The following is a 26,911-nucleotide window of genomic DNA, read 5'->3' as shown; positions in this document are numbered from 1 at the left end:
GTCAGAGAGAAATGTCGAAAAAAAAAAACTCGGTAAAATTAGTTGAAATGGGATGAAATAGTACTAGATGGATTATTTACCATATTTATAAATAAACTTGCATCTAATATTTAGAAATAATAAGAAACATATTTGCCATTATTTAGAGTATAAAATAATTCAAATAACACAACACTAACCATCTTTGGATAAATTCTTAGAAACACTAATAATATTTTGAATAAAAAATAGCTTATCTGTTAAATTAGTTTGTCTTTGTTTGCATTATTTTCCGAAACTTCCTTTTTCCCCACCTTCTCAAGCAGAAAGGACCAGAATTGAGAAGGTGCAAATTCATAGCTTTACTTTCTTCTCCTCATATCTCTATTTTGCTAAAACTTCCCCTCAAAGCCCACTAGTGTAATTCTGTTTTCCTGAAAGCACATCTTTTTTTCTATGCTGCTGTCCACAGTTTACTCAGGAAAGGAGTTTTTGGAAGTGAGAGAGGTCTATTCCAGTATCTTAAATAGGAGTGTAAGAAGCAGGATATGATCCTCTAAGTCATACAAATTGAGATCCCTTTTCAAAGCACCACCTATTAAAAATAAGATCATTCATTCAAAAACTATTTATAAAGTAACTATTCTACTTTAGTTGCTGGGAATACAATGCTGAAGGCAAGAAAAAGAAAATGGTCCTTATGTTCATAGGGCATAGAGTTGGAAGACAGGCATTAATGAAACGACTACACAAATCAATGTAAAATTATAATGTAATGTAAACTCAAAGTACATTGGGGGAAACTAGAACGTTTTGGGGTTTCAGTGAACTGCTCACTGAGCTAAGATTTAACATACAAGCAGAAGTTGTCCAGGAAAAGTGGGTAAAAAAATAAACTACACTAGGGTACTTAGGCATGTGCAAAGACCTAAGGTAGGTAAGAACACAGTTTATTTGAGTAACTCAAGAAGGAGAGCTGAATGGGGTGGACAGGGGATAGGGATGTCAGGAGTAGAGTTAATCCGCAAATTGTTAATCTGTCCCCAGAAAATAAAAAGTTCACTGTAACTGACTTCAAGTTCATATTTACATCTTAATGACAGTAATATTTTTTCTTTTTTGTATTTTTACAATATCTACTAAACTTAACCAGAATTACTTTCTTATTCAATTATTTGTCCATCTAATCATACAGGTTTCTCTTAGAAAAAAACAAATCATATTTCCATAATATGTTACAAGTATTAACAGTAAATGGATTTGTAAGCCAAAGCATCCTTGAAATAAATGCTAAGGGAAAAGCCAGTGTGTATCAAATGAAATGGGAGAGGACCTGATTAACTTTTCCCCTGTATTTTCTTAGATGATGACACTAATGGAATTTTTGATGTAATTTAAAAACCACTCTGCACTAAAGAAAGAAAACACTACCTGATTTGATAACCCATATCAGATAAAAACAAATAAGCAGAAAGATCATCACTAATTACAGGTAGGCTGAAAATACATTGTGATATCTACCACATGCTAAAATCAAGGTTTAAAATAAACTTTGGAATTAGGGGAACCTCTTGAACCTTGCAAATGTTGTATGAACTTTCAGTATAATAAATTATAAGCAAAAAACGAATTCGCTAGTAAGCACTCTCAATGTAAATGCTGCCGCTGGACTGCCAAGAAGCATAATTTTCCAGTTTAAGAAAAAAAATTACATTTTGATGGCTATTTGGAACTGAGGTTGAGTAAGCAGTCCTCTTTTTTTTATCACTTTACACAGCCTGTTATTGCAGCACGTCCAATATTAATCATTCATTCCTTCACTGGGTTGCCTTCCAAACCCTGACATTACATGTAAATCATCTCCAGGTGCCTTGAAAACAGTCGAACCTGTAAGTGCCTTCTGGAACCTGGTTGGCGTTTGCCTCTGTAAGACTCCCTGAAGGAACAGGTGGTGACATGGCCCACCTCTGCATTTTTGACTACACAGATTAAACCTTGCCCCCACCAATGCCAAATGGCTGCATCAAGTTCACCTTCATTACTAATGTACGCTGCTCATCCAAAAAGCAGAAAGAATTGGCAGTCACTGAAACATGAAAACAGGCCCTAACATTGTAAACAGTTTTAATTTTTCTGACTGATTAACAATTCCAACTGTCACATGGTTGTCTGAACAGGTGATATTTAAGACAGGTAAGATGTAATCAGTTAACATCAAAATTTGCTCGACTTTCTTAGGTACCAATAAACTGGAATAATTGCTCCATTACAGGATTTTGAGTCCCAGCTTGTTCCATCATAAGTGTTTCAAAAGAGTGACACATCAAAGATCACAAAAACTTGGTTGAAGGCACTTCATGCATATTTTAGGTTGTGTCCAGTGCCCGCGGTGCCTCAAAGGTATCAGCTTTTTAATTTCAACATCAAGTTCATATTAACAACTTGGGATTTTTTTTTTTTTTCTGGCCAGTGCGATCTGTTGATTTTGATGGAGTACGAATTGGTGATCTCAGGATGCCTAGTCTGTTGTCCCAGCAATCTTAACCCAGTGTTTTCTACACTTAAATCATTAGAGTGATGTCTTCACAATTGTTTTTGCCATATCCTGGTACCAAATGTTCTATTATTACTTAATTTTTCTTAAACTGATTAACTTTCTTCAACTTAATTTGGGAATTGACATATAAAATATATATTTTTAACCTAAATAGAAATCTGCTCACCAAAATCATAGTTACCTAGCAAAATTAATATAATGAGTAGAAAATTATATAAATAGACACTGTCCAAAATAATTTAAATGCTCACTAAGCTGGACACTGTCAAAGTCCCTGAGCCGGAGACTTTTGCTCTGTTAATTAAAGATTAGCAAGTATTAGAAAATAGCTAGACAGGCCTAATATCATGTTTAACCATTTATTTATTTATTATTTATTATTTATTTATTTATTTTTGAGATGGAGTTTCACTCTGTCACCCAGGCTGGAGTGCAATGGCATGATCTTAGCACCCTGCAACCTCCATCTCCTGGGTTCACGTGATCCTCCCACCTCAGCTTTCTGGGGAGCTGGGATGACAGCCATGTGCCACCATGCCCAGCTAATTTTTGTATTTTTAGTAGAGATGGGGTTTCACCATATTGGCCAGGCTGGTCTTGAACTCCTGACCTCAAGTGATCCACCTGCCTTGGCCATTCTCCTTGATTTAATCTAAATGATTGAAATAAAATTGAAAACAGAAAGACTCTCTCATTCTATATTATATTATTTAATGCTACCTGTTGAGTACAGAGTCTGTGTTTTGAAAAACACTGTGCTATCCAGTTTGCTAAACCCATTAGTTCTCAGTGCTGGCTGTACTGTAAATTCGCCTGGGAAATCTTTTTAAGAAAATACCAGAAACACCTAGGTCACATCCAGGACAATTAGAAATTAAAATGGACTAGAAAGAGGAGACTCTCTAGGTGATTCTAATGAGCAGTTAGGGTAAAAAAAATTATTAAACCTCCTGGAATATTGCACTCCTCATCTTTACTCTTCTTGAAGGTATAAAAGGGTTCAGATAATTGCTCTGATTTCTCCTAACTCTAATAATCTAGGTAGGCTGTGTAGGCTGTATACTGCTGAACTCATAAGCTGAAAGCAAAACTCTTATACATATTTTCACCTTGAGAGATGGGCAAGAAAACTAGTATTTCTGAAACAGGTACTGTGTGTCAAGCACAAGCCTCATTTCCTTGACATGACATTGCCTTGGTGTGCTCATCATAATTTTAAAAGCAATAGTCATTGACGTAATTCAACATGGTGTTAAATTGCTATAGATACATACATAAATTTACTGCTAATCAACCTCAGTCATTCTAGGATTACTCTTGATTGATGTGACAATTCTTGCATTGAATTAAAATATTTCAAGTCAAAAGAGCTTACTCTGAGTAACAGTTTAACTTGTGGATCAAATCTCATTATTTTTGTCTTACCTTTATATTGTAAGTTTAGAGAGTAGATCTGCCTCTTGTAGAATGATATGAATGTTACATAAGAGAAAAGAAACACACTGATATAAAGGAATAAAGAGCCATTGTTTCATAGAAACTTGATAATGTTATGCCAAATGTCATTTGAGTTTCAATTTACTTTGAGTTTCAATTACTATTGCTATATAACAACTTACCCCAAACCTTAGTGGATTAGAAAATGATCATTTTTTTCTGTTTAGTAAGGTGTAAGTTGAACAGGCATCATTGAGGACTCATCTCCATTGGACACTTCACTAGGTGGGGGGCTTGATTGGAAACTGGCAAGCTTGTTTATTTGACCAGCAAGTTGGCATTGGCTGTTGGGAGTTCAGCAGGACCAGTGGGCTGGTACCTTGGTTCCTATGGAGAAGGACCTGTCCACAGATGCACAGGGTTCTTAATACTATAGTGGCTGGATACCAAGAGTAATTGTGCTAGTGGAACAAGGTAGAAGTGCATGCATTTTTAGAAACTAGCTTCAGGAATCATACTGTATCACTCCTATTGTTTTTTATTGGTCAAAACATTCACAAAAGTATACTAAGTTTCAGGAGGAGAGGGATAGATTTTACTACTTGATAGGGAGCAGTGTCAAAGTCATGCTGCAATAACAGCATGTTGGATAAGATATGTTGCTGCAGCCATCTTTGGAAAACACAATCTGCCACAGCCTTCCAGATCCATTCTGCACCTGCCATACTGCCTCTGCCTTGGGCAGCTGACCTATATGGACCAAAGGGAAAGGTTCCCTTATACTCTGCCAGTTTCTTGGGATCCTTTTACAAGATCTGAGGGAGAGAGGACAGTGAGTTTAGGGTATTTATTCACCAAGATTCATCCTTGCAGGCTCTTTTGAGCTGACAGTGCCAAGAATCCAAGATAGGTTATTTATTTATTTAAAGCAAAACTCTGGACTAAATACCCTTCAATTTGTGTCAGTATCCTGTGTATAAACCAGAGAAAGAACTCCCAATGGCTCAGAGAGAATAAATTTATACCTCTCCCAGGAGAGTTGCTCCCAAAGAGATCACCCTATTTTTATTACAATCACAGACCTATGTAGTCTGGCAATTCTCTTGATACTTCAGAAGTGTGAATTTTTCATCTCAAAGTCATATTGAAAAAGATAAAGAAGGAAAGACTAGGTTTGATATCAGCTGTGACTATCGACAGACTATTTTCCTGGTAAAGTGCATGATCTAAAATTTTAAAGTTAGGATATGAAAAAAAGGTTTATAAAAACAGAATGTTTTCCATAAAAATAATTTAGAAAACCCAATCTACCTAAAATTCCTGAGTCTCTGAGTCTAAAATTTTATATAACCCCAAATGAACCATTTATTATTCACTTTCTTAATCATGTTCAGATCAATTAAATGTTATAATTAAATGTCATGCCTTGCAAAGTAGAATGATTTTCTTTCTGAAATTAGAGCAAACCATCTAAGCCAGCATGAACAGTTCCACCTCAATAAAGAGACAAGTAACCCAATTAAAAAATGGGCCAGCTACCCTGACTTTTGGTTTCTGATGGGCATGTAAGGAACTTAGAAGATGTCACTCTCTCCTAACAACAAATAAAGAGCTGAACAAACTGAAAAATCAACAACTAATTCTTAGATCTGGCAGAGAAGTGAGGTCATAGGACAAACGGCTTCCCCTTAATCAGACAGACAGGTGGATACAGATAATCACAACTTGGAGTAGAAACATCCCCAAGAACCAGTGCTGGGCAGGAAAACATGAACTATAATTGAGTAATTGCTGGAAGTTCAGTGTGGACAATTCCGTGAGTTAAAACTCCAGGAAGAGCCAATCACAGGGGGTGCTGCACACTTGTGTTAATTTTGCCTCAGAGAGTTCTACTGGGTCCTCACAGTGAATATTGGAAAAAAAAAAATCCCCTCATGTTTCTGGTAGTTGTTGGGGGGAAATAGACCATTTTGAGATACATTAGAACATTCTGTTCTTAAAATGCTCTGCCCTCGGGCCGGGCACGGTGGCTCATGCCTATAATCTCAGCAGTTTGGGAGGCCGAGGCGGGCGGATCACGAGGTCAGGAGACAGAGACCATCGTGGCAAACATGGTGAAACCCTATCTGTACTAAAAAAAAAAATACAAAAAACTAGCCAGGCATGGTGGCGGGTGCCTGTAGTCCCAGCTACTCGGGAGGCTGAGGCAGGAGAATGGCGTGAACCCGGGAGGCAGAGCTGAGTGAGCTGAGATTGCACCGCTGCACTCCAGCCTGGGCGACAGAGTGAGACTCTGTCTCAAAAAAAAATAAATAAAAAAAAATAAAAATAAAAATGCTCTGCCCTCAGCAGCTACAGCCTAATCTGCTGGGGTTTTCTAAGAGTCTAGGAGGGGAGAAAAATAGCCAACTCCAGGGCCCTTAAGTCATCCTGTTCCATGTAATAAGGGAAAAAGACCGAGAAGCACTGGTGAAGTTCACAGTCTAGGGGCATAAGTTCATTAGAAGACTGAGACCTACTCATAGGACTACAACATTCTTTCCCTCCCCCTCACACCTTACCATTACATTACTAGAGGCTTATTTGTGGCAGTCCCTTTTACCCAGTACATCACATCTGCCTTTCAATAAAAAATTACAAGGCATACTAAAAGGCAAAAATACATAGTTTGAAGAGACTGAACAAGCATCAGAACAAGAGTAAGATATAGCAGGAATGCTGGAATTATGAGACCAAGAATTTTAAAATCCTATGATTAATGTGTTAAGGGGTTTAGTGAAAAAATAAACAACACGTAAGAAAAGATGGATAAGGCAAGCAGAGAGATAGACATTCTAAGAATCAAAAACAAAAAAAAAAGGTTAGAGATTGAAAACACTTTAACAGATATAAGGAATGACTTTGGCTTATTAATAGACTGAGCATGGTTGAGAAAAAAATTTCTGAGCTCGATGATACAAAAATAGAATCTTACAAAATAGAGAAAAACAGACTGAAAAAAACAGAACAGAATACGCAAGAACAATGGAACAACTACCGAGGGTATAACATACACATAATGGAAATGTCAGAAAGAGAAGAAAGGGAGAAAGGAAAAAAAAGCAATTTTTGAAGCAATGGTGACTAAGAGTTTCACTCTAATAATGTGAGATACAAAATCACAGGTCTAGGGAGCACAGAGAACACCAAGTAGAATACATGCCCCCAAGAAAACAGAAAGTCACAAAAACTAAAACAAGCAAACAAAACCCAACAGACAAAACACCTTGGCATATCACAGAAAATGAATGATTAAAAAAAAAAAGAATTTTGTAAAAAGTGAAAATTTTCAAAAACACTTTTTCCATAGAGAGATGTGGGAGCCATAGACTCTTGGCTCCCTAAACGCTTGCTTAGAAATCACTGACATGAGGCAGTTGATTAATAGAGAAAAGACATACAAATTTATTTTCTGTGCATATGTGGGAGTCTTCTGTATGAAGACCCAATTTCCAAATGGGTCACAGAAATTTATATACCATTTTGAGGTTACAGAAAGAATGATGGCTTAGTAAAACAGGTTATGGAAGGTGGGAGAAGTGTCTGGATGGCAAAGCTTGCCTTGTATATACATGAAGCCTCGCTCAGAGAGAACAGATGATACAGGTTTCATTTCAGACTTCTAAATGTGTCAGACCCTCAATCTCTCCTGGATCTGGGGAAAGACATAGAAAAGGAAAGGGGCATGGCTGCATTAATGGAGATTATCTAGAGATCCAAATTTTCCCCATTTACTACAACAGCTTTGCAAAGCCACTTTTGTGCAGATGGCCAAGCAGTACCCATTTCAAAATATGTCAAATAAATACATTTTGGGGAAAATATTTTAATTTCCTTCAACACTAATCCCATTCCTGAGGGCTCTGCCCCAATGACCTATTCACTTCTAAAAGTCTCCACCTTCTAAGACCACTACTGTGGGAGTTAGGATTTCAACATGCAAATTTTGAGAAGACACAAATATTTAGACATAGCAACATGCTACGAAATGAGAGAAAATGCAATCATATAAAATTCCCAATTAAATCACAAATGGCAGGAAGTGAGGAAGGCAAAAAAGGAACAAAGAACAAGATTAAAAAATAGAAAACAGTAAGAAATATGATAGAAATTAATGCAGATATCTCAACTATTACTTGAATATCTATAATCTAAATGCATCAATTAAAAGATAGAAATTGCCAGAATGTATCAAAAAGCCTAGACCCAATTACATGTTGTCTACAAAAACCTACGTTATATATGAAGACACACATAGATTAAAAGGGATAGCGAAATATATACTATGATTGTACTGATCAAAAGACAGCAGGAGTAGCTATATTAATTTCAAATATAGCAGAATTCAGATTAAGGAAAGTTGTCAGGGCTAATGAGGGGCATTACATAATAAAGGGACACTCCAAGAGGATGTAACAATTCTTTACGTGTATTTACCTAACAACAGAGCATCAAAATATGTAAGGCAAATACTGATAGAACTTCAAGGAGAAAGACAGGAATCCAGTATCATATTTGGAGACTTTAACACCTCTCTATCAAAAATGAACAGATCCAACAGGCAGAAAACAAGTAAAGACTTAGGTGACCTCAACAGTACCTTCAATCAATTGCATATAATGGACATCTATAGACTACTTTATCCAACAGCAGTGTCAGAGGGGTTTGAATCAGAGTGACTCCATCTTGAGTCACAGCCAAAGTAAAATGAGGCTGAGACCTTCTGTACTGCATTCCCAGGAGGTCAGGCATTCTTATTCACAGGGTGAGACAGGAGGTTGACACAAGACACGGGTCACAAAGATCTCATTGGTAAAACAAAATGTAGTAAAGAAGCCAGCTGAAACCTATCAAAATCGAGATGCCAATAAAAGTGACCTTTGGTCATCCTTGCTGCTCGTTATACCCTAATTATAATGCATTAGCATGCTAAAAGACACTCCTGCCAGTGCCATGACAGTTCACATATGCCATGGCAACGTCTAGAGGTTAGTATAAGTGGTCTAAAAGGAAAAGGAATCCTAAGTTCTGAGAAGTTCCTGTCCCTTTCCTGGAAATCTCATGAATAATCCATCCCTTGTTTAGCATATAATCAATAAACACCCATAAAAATAGTTATCCAGCAGATCTCAAGGCTGCTCTGCCTATGGAGTAGCCATTCTTTTGCTTCTTTACTTCCCTAATAAACTTGTTTTCTCTTTACTCTGTGGACTCACCCTAAATTCTTTCTTGCACAAGAATCAAGAACCCTCCCTTGGGGTCTGGATTGGGATTCCTTTCCAGTAACAACAGCAGGTTACACATTTTTCTCAAGCTCGTATGGAATGTTCACCAAGAAAGACCACATACTGGGCTAGAAAACACACCTTCAAAATGTAAATGTATAAAAAATGCATACAGTGTCTCCTCTCAGACCATAATAGAATTAAACTAAAAATCAGTAACAGAACAGTAGCTAGAAAATCCTCAAATACTTGGAGATTAAATTACACACAGAGATTCTAAATAACACATGGATCAAAGAAAAAATCTCAAGTGAAATTGAAAAAGATCTTGTGGTGCTGTGATAATTGGTTATTCATATGCAGAAGAATGAAGATGGACCTTCCCTATCACCATACACAAAAATTAAGTCACAACGGATTAAAGACTTAAATGTGAGACATGAAACCATAAAAATCCTAGGAAACACCCTACGAAAATATTTTATAGGGAAATACCCCATAAAAACATAGGAAATACTCTTTTTACTACTGGCCTTGGCAAATAATTTATTACTATGTCCTCAAAGGCAATTGCAACATAATCAAAAATTGACAAGTGGGACCTAATTAAACTAAAGAGCTTCTGCAGAGCAAGATAAATGATCAAGGGCATAAACTTACAGAATGGGAGAAAATACTTGCAAACTATGTATCCAATAAATGTCTAAGATTCAGAATCTATAAGGAACTTAAATCAACAATCAAAAACATAACCCTGGTAGGAAGTGGGCAAATGACATGAACAGACACTTTTCAAAAGAAGACATACGAGTGGACAAAAAACATATGAAAAAATGCTCATCATCACTAATCACCAGAGAAATGCAAATCAAAACCACAATGAGATACCATCTCACACCAGTAAGAATGGCTTTTGTTAAAAAGTAAAAAAATAACAGATGTTGGCAAGGTTGTGGAGTAAAGGAAACACTTATACACTGTTGGTGGGAATGTAAATTAGTACAGCCACTGTGAAAAGCATTTTGGAGATTTCCCAAAGAAGGAAAAGCTGAACTCCATTTAACCCAGCAATCCCATTACTAGGTACATAACCAAAGGAAAATAAAGCATCCTGCCAAAAACACATATGCACCCATATGTTCACCACAGTATTATTCACAATAGCAAAGATATGAAGTCCGCCCAGGTGCCCATCAATGGGAGACTGGGTAAAGAAAATGTGGTACATATATACCATGAAATACTCTGCAACCGTGAAAAAGAATAAAATCATGGCTTTTGCAGCAACATGGATGCAGCTGGAAACCACCATCCTAAGTGAACTAACAGAAATAGAAAACCAAATACCATATGTTCTCACTTATAAGTGGGAGCTAAACATTGGGTATACATGAACATAAATATAAGAACAATAAACACTGGAGAATACAAGAGGGAGGAGGACTGGGGGCACAAGAGTTGAAGAACTATTGGGTACTATGCTCAGTACCTGGGCGATGGATTCAAATACTCCAAACCTTGGCATCATGCAATATACCTTTAACAAACCTGTATGTGTGCCCACTGATTCTAAAATAATACTTGAAAAAAGATAAAATTTGTATATATTATATGATTTTATCTCAATAAGAGGTGTTTTTAAATTAAAAAGAGATTTTGAACTAAACAAAAACAGAAATATAGCATCATAATTTGTAGAATATAGTCAAAGCTACGCCTAGAGGGAAATTTATGTCATTGAGTGCATATAAAAGCAAAAAGAAGGAGCCCAAACCAATAATCTAAGCTTTTTGCTTCAGAAAACTGGAAAAATAGAGTAAATCAGATCCAAAGTAAAAGGAATTAAAAAAAAATCAAGAGTGAAAATGAATAAACTTGAAAATTGCAAGTCAACAAAGAAAATCAACAAAAGCTGATTCTTTGAAAAGAGCAATAAAATCAATCAATCTCTAGCTAGGCTACTTAAGAAAAAAAGAGAAGACACAAATAACTAATATCAGAGATTAAAAAGGAAACATCATTATAGACCCTATGTATATTAAAAGATAATACAAAATATTATGAACAATGCTATGTCCACAAATTTGAGAACCTAGATGAAATGGATCAATTCCTTGAAAGACATAATCTGCCAAAAGTTATACAAAAACAAGTAGATAGCACAAATAGTCTTACATATAGTAGATACATTGAATCAATGATTAATAATTTTCCCAAACAGAAAGCATCAGGTCCAGACGGGTTCAATGGTGAATCCGAGGTGGGCAGATCACCTGAGGTCAGAAGTTCGAAATCAGACTGGCCAACATGGCGAAACCCAGTCTCCACTAAAAATACAAAAATTAGCCGGGTGTGGTGGTACACATCTGTAGTCCCAGCTACTTGGGAGGCTGAGGCAAGAGGATTGCTTGAACCCAGTAGGCAGAGGGTGCAGTTGGCTGAGATTGTGGCATTGCACTCCAGCCTGGGTAACTCAGAAAAAAAAAAAAAAAAAAAAAAACAACGGATGTTAACAGAATGAGAGGATGAGCCATAGACTTGGAGAACATATTTGCAAAAGACAAATCTGACAAAGGGCTGTTAGACAAAATATAGAAAAATCTCTTAAAACTTCCCAAAACAAAAATGAACACCCTGATTAAAAAGTAGGCAAAAGACCTGAACCAACACTTCATCAAAGACTATATGCAGATGGCAAGTAAGAATATAAAAATATGTTCAACATCATATTTCATTAGGGAATTGCAAATTAAAACAATGAGATACCACTACATATCTATTAGATTGGCCAAAATCCAGATACTGACCACACAAAATTCTGGCGAGGATGTAGAGTAGCAGGAACTCTCATTTATCACTGGTGGGGATACAAAATGTTATAGCCATTCTGCAAGACAGTCCAGTAGTTTCTTACAAAATTAAACATACTCTTACCATAAGATCCAGCAATCATGCTCTTTGGTACTTGCCAAAATGAACTGAAAACTTATGTCCAATAAAAAACTGCACATAGATGTATATAGCAGCTTTATTCATAACTGCCAAAACATGGAAGCAACCAATATATCCTTTAGTAGATGAGTGGATAAATAAACGGTGATATATCCAGATACTGGGATATTATTCAGCACTAAAATGAGCTGAGATATCAAGCCATGAAAAGACATGGAGGAACTTAAAAGTATATTACTAAGTGAAACAAGCCCATTTGAAAAGCCTATATACTATATGAGTCCAACAATATGACATTCTGGAAAAGGCAAAACTATTGAGACAATAAAAAGATTAGTGGTTGCCAGAAGTTAGGAGGGCTAGAAGGAATGAACAGGCAGGGTACAGAGGATTTTTAGGGTGGTGAAACTATTCTGTGAGATACTACAACGGTGGATACATGCCATTATACATTTGTACCAATCAAATGCACAAGATGAAGAGTGAACTCCAATGTAAACTATTAACTTGGGATAATAATGATGCGTCAATGTAGGTTCATAGATTATAAAAAATGTGCCACTCTGGTATGGGATGTTGATAGTCAAGGAGGGTGTGTGTGTGGGAGGATGGGGGCACATGGGTACTTTCTGTACTTCCAGTTCAATTTTACTATGAACCTTAGAAACTGTGTAATAAATAAAGTTTATTTTTTAAAAGGGGTCCATCTCAAATGACCACATATTATGTTTCATTTATATGAAATGTCCAGAATATGCAAATAGGTATATAGAGAAAGTAGATCGGTGGTTGCCTCTGCCTGAGGTTGAAGGGTGGGGATTTCGAAAGTTATGGTTAAGGGATATGAGCTTTCTTTTTGAGATAACAAAGATATTCTAAAACTAACTATTGCAATGAAAGTACAGCTCCGTGAATATGTTAAAAGCCACTGCATTTTATACTTTAAGTGGATACACTGCATGGTATGGGAATCACATCTCAATACAGCCATTAAGAAACTACCTAAGCCAGCATGAGTAAAGGTAAAGCTATCATCAGCAGATACCATTTTTCTCCTCATTTGATATGATTTATTTATTTATTGAATTTATTGCATTTACCCCTTTTTTCAACTTCAGTCTCCTTTTGCAAGATGTACTCATGAACCTTAATCCTGTCAGCCTTTGTCAAACAAAATAAGCCAAAATTATAAACTGCAGCTCTTTCTACCAGTCAACATCAGCCTCAGCCGCCCAGAGATGAGATTTTTTTTTAAATTTGCAAGTCACAGATGTAGGTAAATATCTGTTACGGATATTTAAAATTTGGAGGAACTGAAGGAATTATAAACAATATCAAATGAATTACTACTGACTCTCTTAGAACTTTCAGAGATTTAAAAAAATATATTACTGTATTTGGATTTTTGTATGCTGGTATATACACAAATATACTCACATGTACATAAACATACACATTAGTAATTCTTTCGTGGTATCTTATATTTTTCTATATGAATTCCAATAGTGGAACTCCAGTATATCCTAAGATATTAACAACACAGATAACCCACACCCTCTAAAACCAACTCTTCTTTTTCTTTTCTTTCTTTTTTTTTTTTTTTTTGAGACAGAGTTTTGCTCTGTCTCACAGTCTGGAATGCAGTGGTGCAATCTCTGCTCACTGCAACCTCTGCCTCCCGGGTTCAAGCGATTCTCCTGTCTCAGCCTCCCAAGTAGCTGGGAATACAGGTGTGTGCCACCTTGCCCAGCTGATTTTTAATTTTTAGTAGACATGGAGTTTTGCCATGATGGCCAGGCTGGTTGGCCTCAGCCTCCCAAAGTGCTGGGATTGCAAGCTGAGCCACCACGCTCAGCCAAGACCAACTCTTCTAAGAATTGTCAAGTGATGTAATTTTATTGAAGGTTTGCATGAAACATGATGAAGTTCACAGCAAAATCTGCCAGAAGTTTTCTTTAAATATCTGTATTTCCTTCAAAGTTTCTCTCCCAGAGGCATAACCTAACATCCCAAAATAGTCTTCTGTATGTAACCCTTATGAACATTGGTTCCAAAATCTTCTGTCTGCCTCTCCTCAAATTCTCCTAGCTTTATATCCCACTCAATCCAAGAAAACTAATGAAAATTCTTAGCCAAAGAAGAAGATAGACTTGTTTGATTACTTGAAAATGAAAAAAAATATATGAAAGAGGTAATAGACAAAGTTAACAGAAAAGTGAGATAAAATCTGCCCTCTGTGAAAGGTAGAGCCTATACTGTGAGAGAAAACTAGTATATATATTGGGAATTTGTGTGTAAGTGAAAGATTTCCTGCTGTGCTCCAAAGAGTTCTCTTCAAAGGACACATGAAGGAGGTAACAATCTGATACATGCACATTAATACATGTATTGAAATATCAGTTTGTACCCCATAAATATGTACAATTGTTGCATGTCTATTAAAAATAAAAACAAAATCTAATATGCACATGTAAATTTCATTACTTTGTCTTTGGCAAAAAAAAAATCTTATCTAGCTGAGAGTTGTCTTGAAGCAGTTTGCATTTTGTTTTATAACTTTTGAATGTTACTCTACGCTAGATTTTCTTTTAAATTAATATCCTATACAATAATCCAGTCAACTAGGATTTGTTGTGAATTTCTCTAGCTAGAAACAAAAGGTAGTTTTTTCTTGCTCTTCTCTGATGAAGTCATCTTGTATTTCACAAAAGTTAGTATTAACTCCCAATTTTCTTGATTTGGAAGAGTCAGTTATAATTCCCAATCTTTCCTCAGTATCCAAATTCCTAATAAGCAAATGGAGAGATTTTCAATCTCATTAATCTGAGAAATGAGAGGTTGGGGGTAATGAGATACGGCTTCTCAGTCATCTGTTGGCAAAAATTAAAAAAAAATGAAGGAAAAACTCATGTGCAGAAAAGAATATGGGGAAACAGGAACCCCTTTACTAGTACTGATGGGAATATAAATAGCTGCAGCTTTCCTGGGGAACAATTTAGAAATAATACTACCACTACTGCTGGCAGTAGTAATGACCCCAAAGAGCTAACTTCTATTGTCCTTGGCACTTTACAAATATCTCTAAGTATTATCAGCATCTCAATTTTGCAGATGATGTAACTGAGACAGAGATAAAGATCAATGGTATATAAGAGAAAGGCATAGGTTTCAAATGCTGACATTCGGTTTCAGATTTTGGAATGATGAAACTGTATGTGTGTCACACCAATCTGATCTAGTAATTTCCTACCTGAGCAAATACCCCCAGAATATTCTCTGGAAATTAATGATGAGGCATCATTACTTGTCTTTCAAAATGCTATTAACTATTTTTATCCCTACTTGATTTCTTACTCTAAGCACTCTCAGAATTGTTTAAACTGAGATCTGATTGGTAGTATTTTAAAGTTTTGGAGAAACCTGGGAAAAATTAAAATCTTGTAATGTATGCCTGTTTTATTTCATCTGGAAATACTGAATATTTCATATTTCTTTCCCCCTTTCTGTCTGTCATTATATCTCTCTTTCTAACTCTGGCCAAATTTAGAAAGTATTGTAGGTGCTTTTATGTAGGCCTCACATACTTCTTGTGCAAATTATTAACATGAATTTACCTATCTTTTCAGGGAGGTTTCGTCCTGTTATATTTTCTTATTAGTTATTGTTGATACAAAGGAAAACTATTGCTTAAAAATGTTAATACATGTTTTCAGTAGACACATAATAATTGTACATATTTATGCATTACAGTGTAATATTTAGATATATGTAGATGATATATAATAATCAAAATAGAATAATTAGTGCATCTATCACCTCAAAGCATTTATTTGTGTTGGGAACGTTCAAAATCCTGTATTCTAGCTATTTGAAAACATACAATAAATTATTACTATAGTCACCTTACAGTGCTATAGACAACTAGTTGTAAGAAAGCTATGAATATCCTCCTATCTAGCTGTAAGGAAGTTATTATTTTTTTGCAATTTACCTGGTATCCAAGCTGTTGACTGAAGTCATTAATTTAAAAAAATTTAGAGTTGATACTATTGGGTTTTGAGTAGTCCTAATATGATTTTGTCCTGAAATAATGTTTGTTTCCTTATTTTCATAGTCACCTTTTATTTGTTTCATACTTTATTGCATTGACCTAAACATGTCCAAATGATATTTGTCTGTAGCCTCACCTTGTTGATGATTTAAATAACAATATTTCCGGCACGTTTCCTTTAAAGACACTTTTGGGATGCGGAAGAAGTATCTTTCTGACCCTATTTTAATATGAATTTAAAAGTCAGTGATTGCTCATTATTTTTATTAAATGTCATCTTAGTATCAATCGAGAATATTGTGGTTTATTAGATCTATCGATACGATGTATGTACATTTCCTGGGATATCCTATAGTAGCTTATGAAGGGTTAATCTTTTTTTTTTTTTTTTTTGAGACAGAGTTTCTCTCCTTGCCCAGGCTGAAGTGTAATGTCGCAATCTCAGCTCACTGCAACCTCTCCCTCCTGAGTTCAAGCCATTCTCCTGGCTCAAGCCTCCCAAGTAGCTGCGATTAGAGGCATGTGTGACCACGCCTAGCTAATTTCTGTATTTTTAGTAGAGATGGGGATTCACCATGTTGGCCAGGCTGGTCTCAAACTCCTGACCTCAGTGATCCCCCTGTCTTGGCCTCCCAAAGTGATTGGATTACAGGCCTTAGCCACCACTCCTGGCAGGGTTAATCTTTGAATATAATGTTCAATCTGGTTTGCCAAAATTTCCCTTAAGTTTTCTTACTGTATTCATGTAATCAGTTTGTATTTACTAACTATTTACTATCTTGGCAGGTTTTGTTCATAGGAATATGCTAGACTTACAAAATAAATTAAAAATATTTCACACTTTTAATGTTGTCAAATAGTTTACATAACACAGAATATTTATCTGTTTCCTTAAGATTTGAAAAACAAAAATTACCAGTAAAATTATCTAGCCCTAAAATCCTTATTATTGGTGGAGGTGGAAAATTGATTTGCAAGTTTTCATAATAATGAGTCTACCTAAGCAGACAATTTTAATTTCATTTTTATTTTAAATTAATTAAATTTAAATTTTGAAGATTTATATTTCTGCAGAAATGGGTCATTTAATTGGAATTTCATATATATGACCTGAATATGTAATCCTGTGTGTTTTTACATTTCTTTTTTATCTCTTATATTCCTTTTCTAATGTCTAATTTTAGTTTTTCTTTTCTCTTTATTCTTCATTGCTATATTCTGTAGATTATCAATTGCTTTTTGATATTATATGAATTTTATTTGTTCTTTCTCCTTTATGTACATGTTTGTTATTTTTATTAACCAAATTTTGCAAAGATATAGAAAGAATAAAAAGGAGTGCGTATTTTCTATCTGTAGGATTTTTTTTCATATATTTCTGTTACTTCAATTAATTACAGTATCAAAATAGTCTGTTTAATTTTTAGCAAATTGATCTACTGATAGTTGAAAGAAGGGCTCTCAAAGTCTACACAGTTGTATTTCTTACTAGTTCTTTGTTCTTGACCTGATATGTTTTAATCGTACCTTATTTGAGGTATTTGATTTTCATGATAAAAAGAAATTTTTCCAAAATAAATTTATCCTTTTTGCTTTTAAGGTTTGCCACGAATTATTCTTTGCTGGAAATTAACATTTGTTGCACTCTCCTTCTGTTTTATTTACATAATAAATATTCGCATATGTTTTCCTTTATGTCATTTCCTTTATAGCCTTGGTTTGTTTTAACTCTGCTGTTCTTATGGGCTTTAGTACAAGAAGTCACATGTTGCTTGTTTTGACTTATTCTTGTAAATTTAAGTCTACCTTACAGGATTTCCACTCGGGATGGCTTTGGACCATTCATCTTCATAAATATTGTACTAGATAAATACAGCCCTTGGACATCAATCACACTTTAAGCAGGAACTGAGCCTTTATTTGCCTGGTTGAGTAAATGATGAGTCAGGCGAATAACTACACATCAACAGTTTTGTGCATTACCCATTTTTCCAGCTGGAATTGGGGAATTCTTGTTTCTTTACCAGCAAATAACATTATGGGAGGAGTCATGCTTCAAAGACGTGGGTTCAAGATAAATAATAATTCTTCTGGTCTGATCCCCACTTTTGTGAATTTGTTCCTGGGTACATTCTCTTAATAATTATTTCAAGTCAGCTGATGCTTTGAATTTGGACAAGATACAAAATGTATAATATAGTCCAATGGGGATATGCTTAAAAACTCAGAATACCCCCAGAAGTTGTTTGGGGAATGAGTGCTTTCCTTTACATAAAATTGTTTACGTAGTTATAAAGAGCTGCTGTTTTCAAACTTTCGGTCTTCACACACAAATAATACGATGAAATAAATCAAGTCAAAGTGGCCACTTGTATTATCACACAAAGGATCAATTTCAAAGATATTCTTTTCTGCCACTGAGAGCTGAAAAATACATCAAATCTCAAGCTCATGAGTAGCTGCTGTAACTGGAGTGAAATTGTGGCTTGTGGGAAATAAATCATATTGAAGTGAGCCATTTAAATTAATGGCAGATTGGTTGTCACTGCTCAAGTTCTTATTGCTTCCAGTGACTTTTATCCACAAACATTCTAATTCATCATAGACCCAGTTGCACAAAGTGTTGGTAAAGCTGTACACCTTGGCTCTGGACATTCTTTATTTCTAAAGTAACTGCGCCACATAGGGTTTATCAAAGCATATATATTTAAACATCCTTACAATATAGCGTGAACTAGTGTGTTTACGTCCAAAAGTTTCTATCTGTAGGGAGCCTCTGGCATATAATGCATGTAAGTCCAAAAGTTAGCTTACTGAGCAAGTCAAAATTATCCCTCAACATTTGTAAAATCATACTTAAATTACCAGGCCCTAGGTCTTCACATACCAGTTAACAGTGTTCTTTGGTTTCTCCTGAACTTTGGAATATTACCTCCCTTTTCCTATCGATGGACGCTAAGCTCTTTTTAAAAGTAAGGAAATAAAGATGTTATACAGGGGTAAATAATGGAGTAAAATTCATTGCTTAAATATAGGTATGATAGAACACTACCATAAACATCTAGCTAGGCCTGTATCTCTTCTTGTGATTCTGCATATGTGAAATAGGGTACACATTCTTATTTACATTCACACCATCATATATGAAGATATGTGGATACAGGCAAAAAAGAGAGAAAACTGTGGTCTGGAAAGAGATCTCATGGCAAGAGGGAATGGGGCAAATAGAGTTATGTGTCACCACATAATGACTTTATGGTCAAGGATGGACCACATATATGACAGTGGTCCCATAAGATTATAATGGAGCTGGCTGGGCCTGATGCCTCATGCCTGTAATCCCAGCACTTTGGGAGGCCAAGATGGGCGGATCACCTGAGGTCAGAAGTTCAAGACCAGCCTGGCCAACATGGCGAAACCCCATCTCTACTAAAAATACAAAAATTAGCCGGACACCATGGTGCATGCCTGTAGTCCCACCTAGGGAGGCTGAGGCTGGAGAATCATTTGAACCCAGGAGGCGGAGGTTGCAGTGAGTCAAGATCGTGCCACTGCACTCCAGCCTGAGTGACAGAGTGAGACCCTGTCTCAAAAAAAAAAAAAAGTTTCTATTGCCTAGTGACACTGTAGCCATCATAATATTACAGCACAATGCCTTACTGATGCTTTTGTGATGATGCTGAGGTAAACAAACCTATTGTGCTGCCTATCATATAATAGTCTGGCAATTACAATTATGTACAGTATATAATACTTGAAAATTATGATAAATGACCATGTTAATAGTTTATACCATTTACTATACCATACTTTATATTGTTATTTTATAGTGTACTCCTTCTACAAATTAAAAAGAAAAGTTAACTATCAAACAGTCTCATAGAGGTCCTTCAGGAGGAATTCCAGAAGAAGGCATTGCTGTCCTATGAGATGACAGCTCCATGCATGTTATTGCCCCTGTGGACCTTCCAGTGAAGCATGATGTGGAGGCACAAGACAGTGATATTGATGGTCCTGACCCTGCATAGGCCTAGGCTAACCTGTGCCTTTGTGTATTCATTTTTGATATAAATGTTTAAAATGAAAAAATAATTAAAAACAGATAAAAAGCTTATCCTTATTGAATAAGGATATAAAGAAAATATTTTTGTATAGCTGTACAATGTGTGTTTTAAGCTAGGTGTTAATGACAAAACAGTCAAAAAGTCTAAAGAAGTTTAAAGTTTATAAAGTAAAAAAGTTATGGTAAGCTACGGTTAATTTACTATTGAAGAAAGAAAATACTTCTTATACATTGAGTGTATCCTAAGTGTACAGTGTTTCTAATGTTTTCAGTAGTATACAGCAATGTCCTAGCCTTCACCTTCACTCACCACTCACTCACTGACACCCAGAGCAAGTTCCAGTCCTGCAAACTCTATTCACAGTAAGTGCCCTATACAGGTGCTCCTTTTTGAAAATCCTTTATACCGTATTTTTACTGTACTGTTTCAACGTTTAGATACATGAATACTCACCATTCTGCTAAATTGCCCACAGCATTCAGGGCAGTGGCATGTTGTGCAAGTTTGCAGGGCAGGAGGAATAGGCTATACCACACAGCCTGGGTGTGTAGTAGGCTGTGTCATTAGGTTTGTGTAAGTGCACCCTATGATGTCCACATAAGGACGGAATTGCCTAATAACACATTTCTCAGAATGTATCCCCATCGTTAAGCAACATGTGACTGTATTAAAAACTGATGTGAAAAAAGATCAGAAAATAAGACCAAAAAATTACGTGACTCACTCACCCATGGGCATCAACCAGCAAACAACAGAGCCTAGAACTCTTGTGTATCTGAATACAAATCTGCCACTTCCAAAACCAAACCACACTGTGCCTATGATTGAACTTTTCTTGGCAAACAGGAACTTATGTGGAAGTCTTTTCCTGCTGATTAAATGATACGACTTTTTGGTTCGCCCCATGATCATGGACTGAAACCTGTCTTTGGACCCCTACTCCTCCTTTGTGACGAGCCAATTTGTTTTAGACACTTAGTTTCATTAAGCTTTTCTGAACGTATAATTCCAATTGTGCAAAAATCTGTGACTGGTGTCATCGTGCTCCTTTGGCACAATTTCAAATCTATACAGTAGATCTGGTTTAAATTATTGGAGCTTTCTGAGCTTTTTTTTCCAAAAGGCTGTGTTTTTAAAACAAATGAATGGGTGTTGATAATTAGCATAGTCCCAATAATTGGCTGATTCAGTTCAAAGCTATGAGTTGTATTTTCTATAATCTGAGCTACCCCTAACCTCTTTTTAAAACATGCCTCTTACTATCCACCTTTCTAGGCAACTTTCCCACTTACCAGCCTCCTTGTTCACATTTTGCTGCTTTTGCAAATGGGATATATCTGTGAACCCACTGAAGAAAAAGACAGGCAGACTATCTTTGTATTAATGTGCATGCTGCAATGAATACACAATCAGAAGACAAGACTTGTTACATGATTCCCTTCTCATGCAACAGAAAACCGATTTACTTAATTGCCTGTGCTTAAGGGTAATGTCATCTTGTATGGCTTACTGTTTTATAGTGATGGGAGAATATTAAGTTCCTAATGGCACAAGTCAATAAAAAATTCATAGGCCATGAACTAGCATGTTAGAGAAAGAACAGAATCGGCAAGTGATAGCATTAATTTATGAAATTTCAGGTTTCAGACACCTGACTTGTACAGAGATGACTTTATGCCTTCTGTAGAACCTATCAGTGCTATGTAAATCAAGATAGTTAAATTACATTCTAAACTCGAATGTTTTGAACTTCAAACTTTTCTGAAAGATAGCTGCAATCTGGCTCAGTCTTAGGGTTCCTTTGTAACTGTTTGATGCATGTTATAATCAAACTACTTTGGATTTTTCAGTCTTTCATTGCACATTTATTTAGCAGTAGCTAAGACAGAGGAACCGTATTAGATAAACTATTATGAACAGCTCACAATCCAGCTGAGAAATCAATCACAAACATAATTACCTTCATTATAATGGCAAAGCTGACTAATGTTTCAAATGGAATTCTTCAATAATTACAAGCAGCAGAAGAGCTGGATTAGAGAAGCCTTTCCCAGATTGGGTAAGGAGTCTTTATGAAAGTACCATTTTAGGCTTCTTCTTGAGGCCCAAGGAAGAAGAAATTGTTAAATTGTAAGACAGCCTGAGTACGGAGTAGAGAGCTAGCTCAGAATATGGCATATGCCTTTTCCTATCATGACAGAAAAAAGCAATGACAATTTAAAACTAAATAGACATTTACAATGATAGTAAAAGTAAAGCTAAAAGATTTTAGCAATTGGTGAAGTTCTCAAAAGCTGTGAATCAGTCAGAACAATTAGAAAAGTAGTAATTCCAAAATGGAATAAATTGGATGATAGACAATAGAAAGGGTACTAAAATTATACTTAATTGTGGTTAGGTATCTAAACGTCTCAATTTCTCTTTTCCTGTTAAAACCTTTCTTTTTTCTGTACTAGCTTCCTGAGGTTGCCATAACGAAGTAACAAAAACTCGGTGGCTTAAAACAACAGAAATGTATCCTCTCACAGTCCTGATGGCTAGAAGTCTGAAATCAAGGTGTTGGCAGAGCCAGGCTCCCTGCAAAATCTCTAAGGGGAAATTCTTCCTTGCCTCTTCCAGCTTCTGGTGGCTCCAGGCATTCCTTGGCTTGTGGCAGCACACCTCCTTTCTGGGCCTTCATCCTAACTGGTCCATCTCTCCTCTGTGTCTGTGCTTCACATGGCATTCTCCTCTTTGTGTGTCTATGTCCAAATGGCCTTCTTTTTATAAGGGCAAAAGTTATACTGAATAAGGGCCCATTTTAATCCGGGATGACCTCATCTTAATTTAACTAATGGCTTCTACAATAAGGCAATTTCCAAATAAGGTCACATTCTGAGGTATTGGACATTAAGAATCTATTTTTGGGAGGACACAATTCAACTCAAAATGCCATCCTTTTAAGTTGCATGTGATTTTAATATGTTAACATGCCAATGTATACAAATACATACATTTAATAAGAAGTCTTTGTCAAATGAGCACAGTTGAGTTGACCATCATGTAGCTTTCTGCTTTACTGAGGCCTGTATGTGAAGTCCATAATGACAAAACCAGACTTGACTGTCCACCACGGACCTCTTTACCAAAAGAATGAAGCTGTCCTTGAGTCAGTGCAAACAGTCCCACAAGGGAAGCTAGCTTTGCAATTCCAGATTCATAAACATGCTGTGAGGCTTAGCATTAATCTGGGTGGCTCACCAGCATTAAGCCACTTCTTGACCATTCTCCTCAAAGGGACAATTTTTCCCTAAAATCTGTAATTCTTTCTAATGTGGAATCATCACAAAAGAGGAGACAGAATGGAAACATTAGAAAGCATTTGTGTTGTGGAAACACACCGATCTGGACTTGAAGTTCCACCACTAACTAGCTGAGTGACTCTGGGCAAGTTGATAAACTTCCAATCCTCAGTTTGTGCACCTGTACAATGAAGCGTCTTACTGCTAATGTCTGGTGCAATTGTGAGGATTAACGGTGATGATGCACCCTGACCTGACACATTAATTGGGATCAAGCACCTGGAGGAGACACTTAGTAAGTGCAGCTTTCTCCCAGTTCATCACATATGTGTCATGTTGAAAACAAACACCTGTAAAAGAAAATCTTCCTTTCCATAGGGTACTAACAAAAAAAAAAATGTAATGAAAAGTAACACTTAACAACACACATCAATTTTAATTGTAATTATACATTGAAGTCAATGTGTTCAATTTCTGCTAATTACAAAAATAAAATTAGATCCAAACAGAATTGAGAATCACTCAACCAAAACCACTTATTTAGAAAACATTTCTAGAGCATCGTCTATATGTCAGATAGTTTTTAGAGGCAATGTGCCAGAGACACGTGCAATATAAAAAGTATGAGGAAAGTGCCACAACTTACCCCACCAACTTTCTCAAAGTGAGATCCCTCTTTCTTAAAATCTGCAAGGGCCCCATTGAAATACCAGGTAAAGATGATGTCTAACAGCGGGTCATGTTGTACCTGGCAGGGCAATATGACGCTTTCACCAACAGAAACATCCATGTTAGATGGTGCCAAAGTTATTCTCGTTGGTTCTATTGGGGAAATATTTTTTCAGAAAAACAGCATTTTATTGTGTTAAAAGACACTTGCACAGGCAGACTGTTCATCTACCTTATACTGTGTATGTCTGTACATGCATATACATAAATATACATAAATCTATATAATTAAAAGTATTCAACATTAAAATAGGCATTTTGATGCAGAGCTACATTTCACTGGATCCACAAATTCTTGTTAAAGAAATTAGGATATTTGAACTTGTAGGACATGTAAGTTTAAAAATTAAAGTCATGTGTAAACAAGTTATATTATTATCAACAAAATCAATTTCAACTTAGTTTTACTGTTCTTTGAAATGTAGGGGTAGAAATAGAAAATACTGTGTTTTCACCAACTTTGACTAGAAATTACATCACCATCAAATTCTAAACAGACATTTAATGGTAGCCTAGATTTGAAAGATATAATACAAAAGATGCTAGAATAGGTACAAAAAGGAGGGGTACTATGTTAAAATGCTAATTAATGTGTTTTTCCCCAACGCAAATGTCGACATGCACATTTCTTTCTCCCTGTCGTCACCACCTACCTTCCATTTGTCTATCATGAATTAAAATTCTCTTGACCCAATTTTCCCACTACCACTCCACATTACTTTGCACTATGTTGGACTAAAAGTCTTCAAAAGAGTCATTTACGCATGTTGTCTACAATTATGCTAGTCAATTCCCTCTTTAACTCAGTCTAGCTAGACTTTGGTCCTCCCAACCCCCATTCTCACCAAGGTCCTCATAACCATCCTACTGATATATCAAAAGGTATTTAACATCATGCACTTCTCTGCTCAAAACCTTGCAGCCACTCCACTTTTCAATCCAACTGAAATAATTCCTCAGGAGGTCTACAAACTGCTTGCATAATTATCACTAAGAAATCTGTTAACTGACACCTTCATCTCCATGAAATCTTTTTCCAAATCTCTCCTTCTCGGTGAGGTTTATGCTGATCATCCTGCTTCTAATGCTCTAACTTACCTCTGCCCCTATGCATCTCTTTCTTGTTTACAATTTTTGCCTTCTAATAATTTTCTTCTTTCTTATTCCTACTGTTATTTTCTTTCTCCTTTTATAGAAGGTAAGATTCATGACGACAGTATTAGTGACAATGTGTTCAAGGATACAGCCCAAGCAACTGGCACAGAGTAGGTGCTCCATTCTTTCATGAATGGATAAATGAACAAAATATATCCACAACTTTTAGCAATTCTTATTTATATCCTGTTCTTTCCTGGGCTTGAACATCTCCGGAAAAAATCGACTATAATGAAAAAGACAAAGTGTATACAAAAGACCTGACATAATAGAATTTTATTTAAAAATAAAATAGAACAAGATCAACAACATATGCTATTTGTAACTCTTATTGCCTATCAACCCAGCACAGTAACTAACGTGTTCCCTGGTGCACATTGTGCTGTGCTAAGGTTTCACCTGTTAAAAATAACGTAAGTGCAAATACAGGTTCTACCTTCATAGTGTACTGAACATTGTGAAACACGTAGTTACTTTCATCATAATAATATATCTTACAGTGAATCCGTATGTACAGCAATATTTCAGAAATGGACCTACCTGTAACAACCAAATGTGTTGTGCCACTTGCTTTCCCAAACTGGTTTTCTGCCATGCAGGTATAAGTTCCAGCATCAGCTTTAGTCACATTGGCTATTTTGAGTCCTCCATCTTTTAACAAAGAGATTCTAAAGAAAAGACAAATAAGATAAATAAATATATAATAGCCATTTTTTTCCAAATGAATATATATATATTTTTACAGAACGTGTTGCCTTAAGCTAGTATTTTTAAGGCATGATCAACCAGTCCTTAGCTTTTTGGGAATACAAAAAAAAGAAAATTCACCCCTCACTCACATACATAAACACACGCACAGCATTGGATGACAAAAGATGCTCCACTAATTTGAACTTTGTCCAATATTTTTACTCAGCATTACTTATTACACCTAAGTTGAGATGATGCACTGATCAAATAAGTATGAAATGTTTTCCAAAAATATTAATATATGTTGTGGTAGATTATTCATGGAGTTAGCCTAATCGATTGAAAAGAAATACAAAGTAGGCAGAACACTATGTCCCTCAAATTTGAAACAGTGTATGAGAAACGAGAAGCTGTACGTCTTTTACTATGAACTAAGAGAGTCGCCCCAATAAAAACTGAAATTTTCTAAAAGAACATTTGGGTGGTCCCCTGTGAGTTAGTGAAAAGAGCCTGGGCAAATCCAATAAACTTTACCTTAGAGTTTCTGAGTATACACTTAGAGTACTTAAAGCTTTGGCATCTCACTAATTAAGGAAATATAACTGAGTGCTTTACATACACTTGGCACTATAAGAGAAACTGGGATTATGGGGTGAGCAAGACAAAAAGTCTCCACCTTCATGGAATAATATTCCAGTGAGTAGCAGAGACAACTGTAGTACTGTTTTCATGCTGCTGCTAAAGATATACCC

General features: G+C 35.9%; 1 protein-coding gene across 1 annotated transcript in view; it reads right to left on the bottom strand.

The window, feature by feature from the left end:
• The window catches only part of CNTN3 (contactin 3), a 350,216-nt gene that overhangs the window by 44,768 nt on the left and 278,537 nt on the right, over positions 1–26,911 (bottom strand). Inside the window, exons 12-13 of the mRNA XM_003264908.3 lie at positions 26,010–26,137; positions 24,232–24,407 (exon numbers count right to left, since the gene is read on the bottom strand). Coding sequence (XP_003264956.1) covers positions 24,232–24,407; positions 26,010–26,137 — 304 coding nt within the window. The remainder of the gene's footprint in view (positions 1–24,231; positions 24,408–26,009; positions 26,138–26,911) is intronic.

The sequence above is a fragment of the Nomascus leucogenys genome, chromosome 21 (assembly GCF_006542625.1).
Source record: "Nomascus leucogenys isolate Asia chromosome 21, Asia_NLE_v1, whole genome shotgun sequence".
Taxonomy (NCBI): Eukaryota; Metazoa; Chordata; class Mammalia; order Primates; family Hylobatidae; genus Nomascus; species Nomascus leucogenys.
The sequence above is the reverse complement of the archived record's forward strand: the minus strand, read 5'-3'. Positions and strand labels throughout refer to the sequence as shown.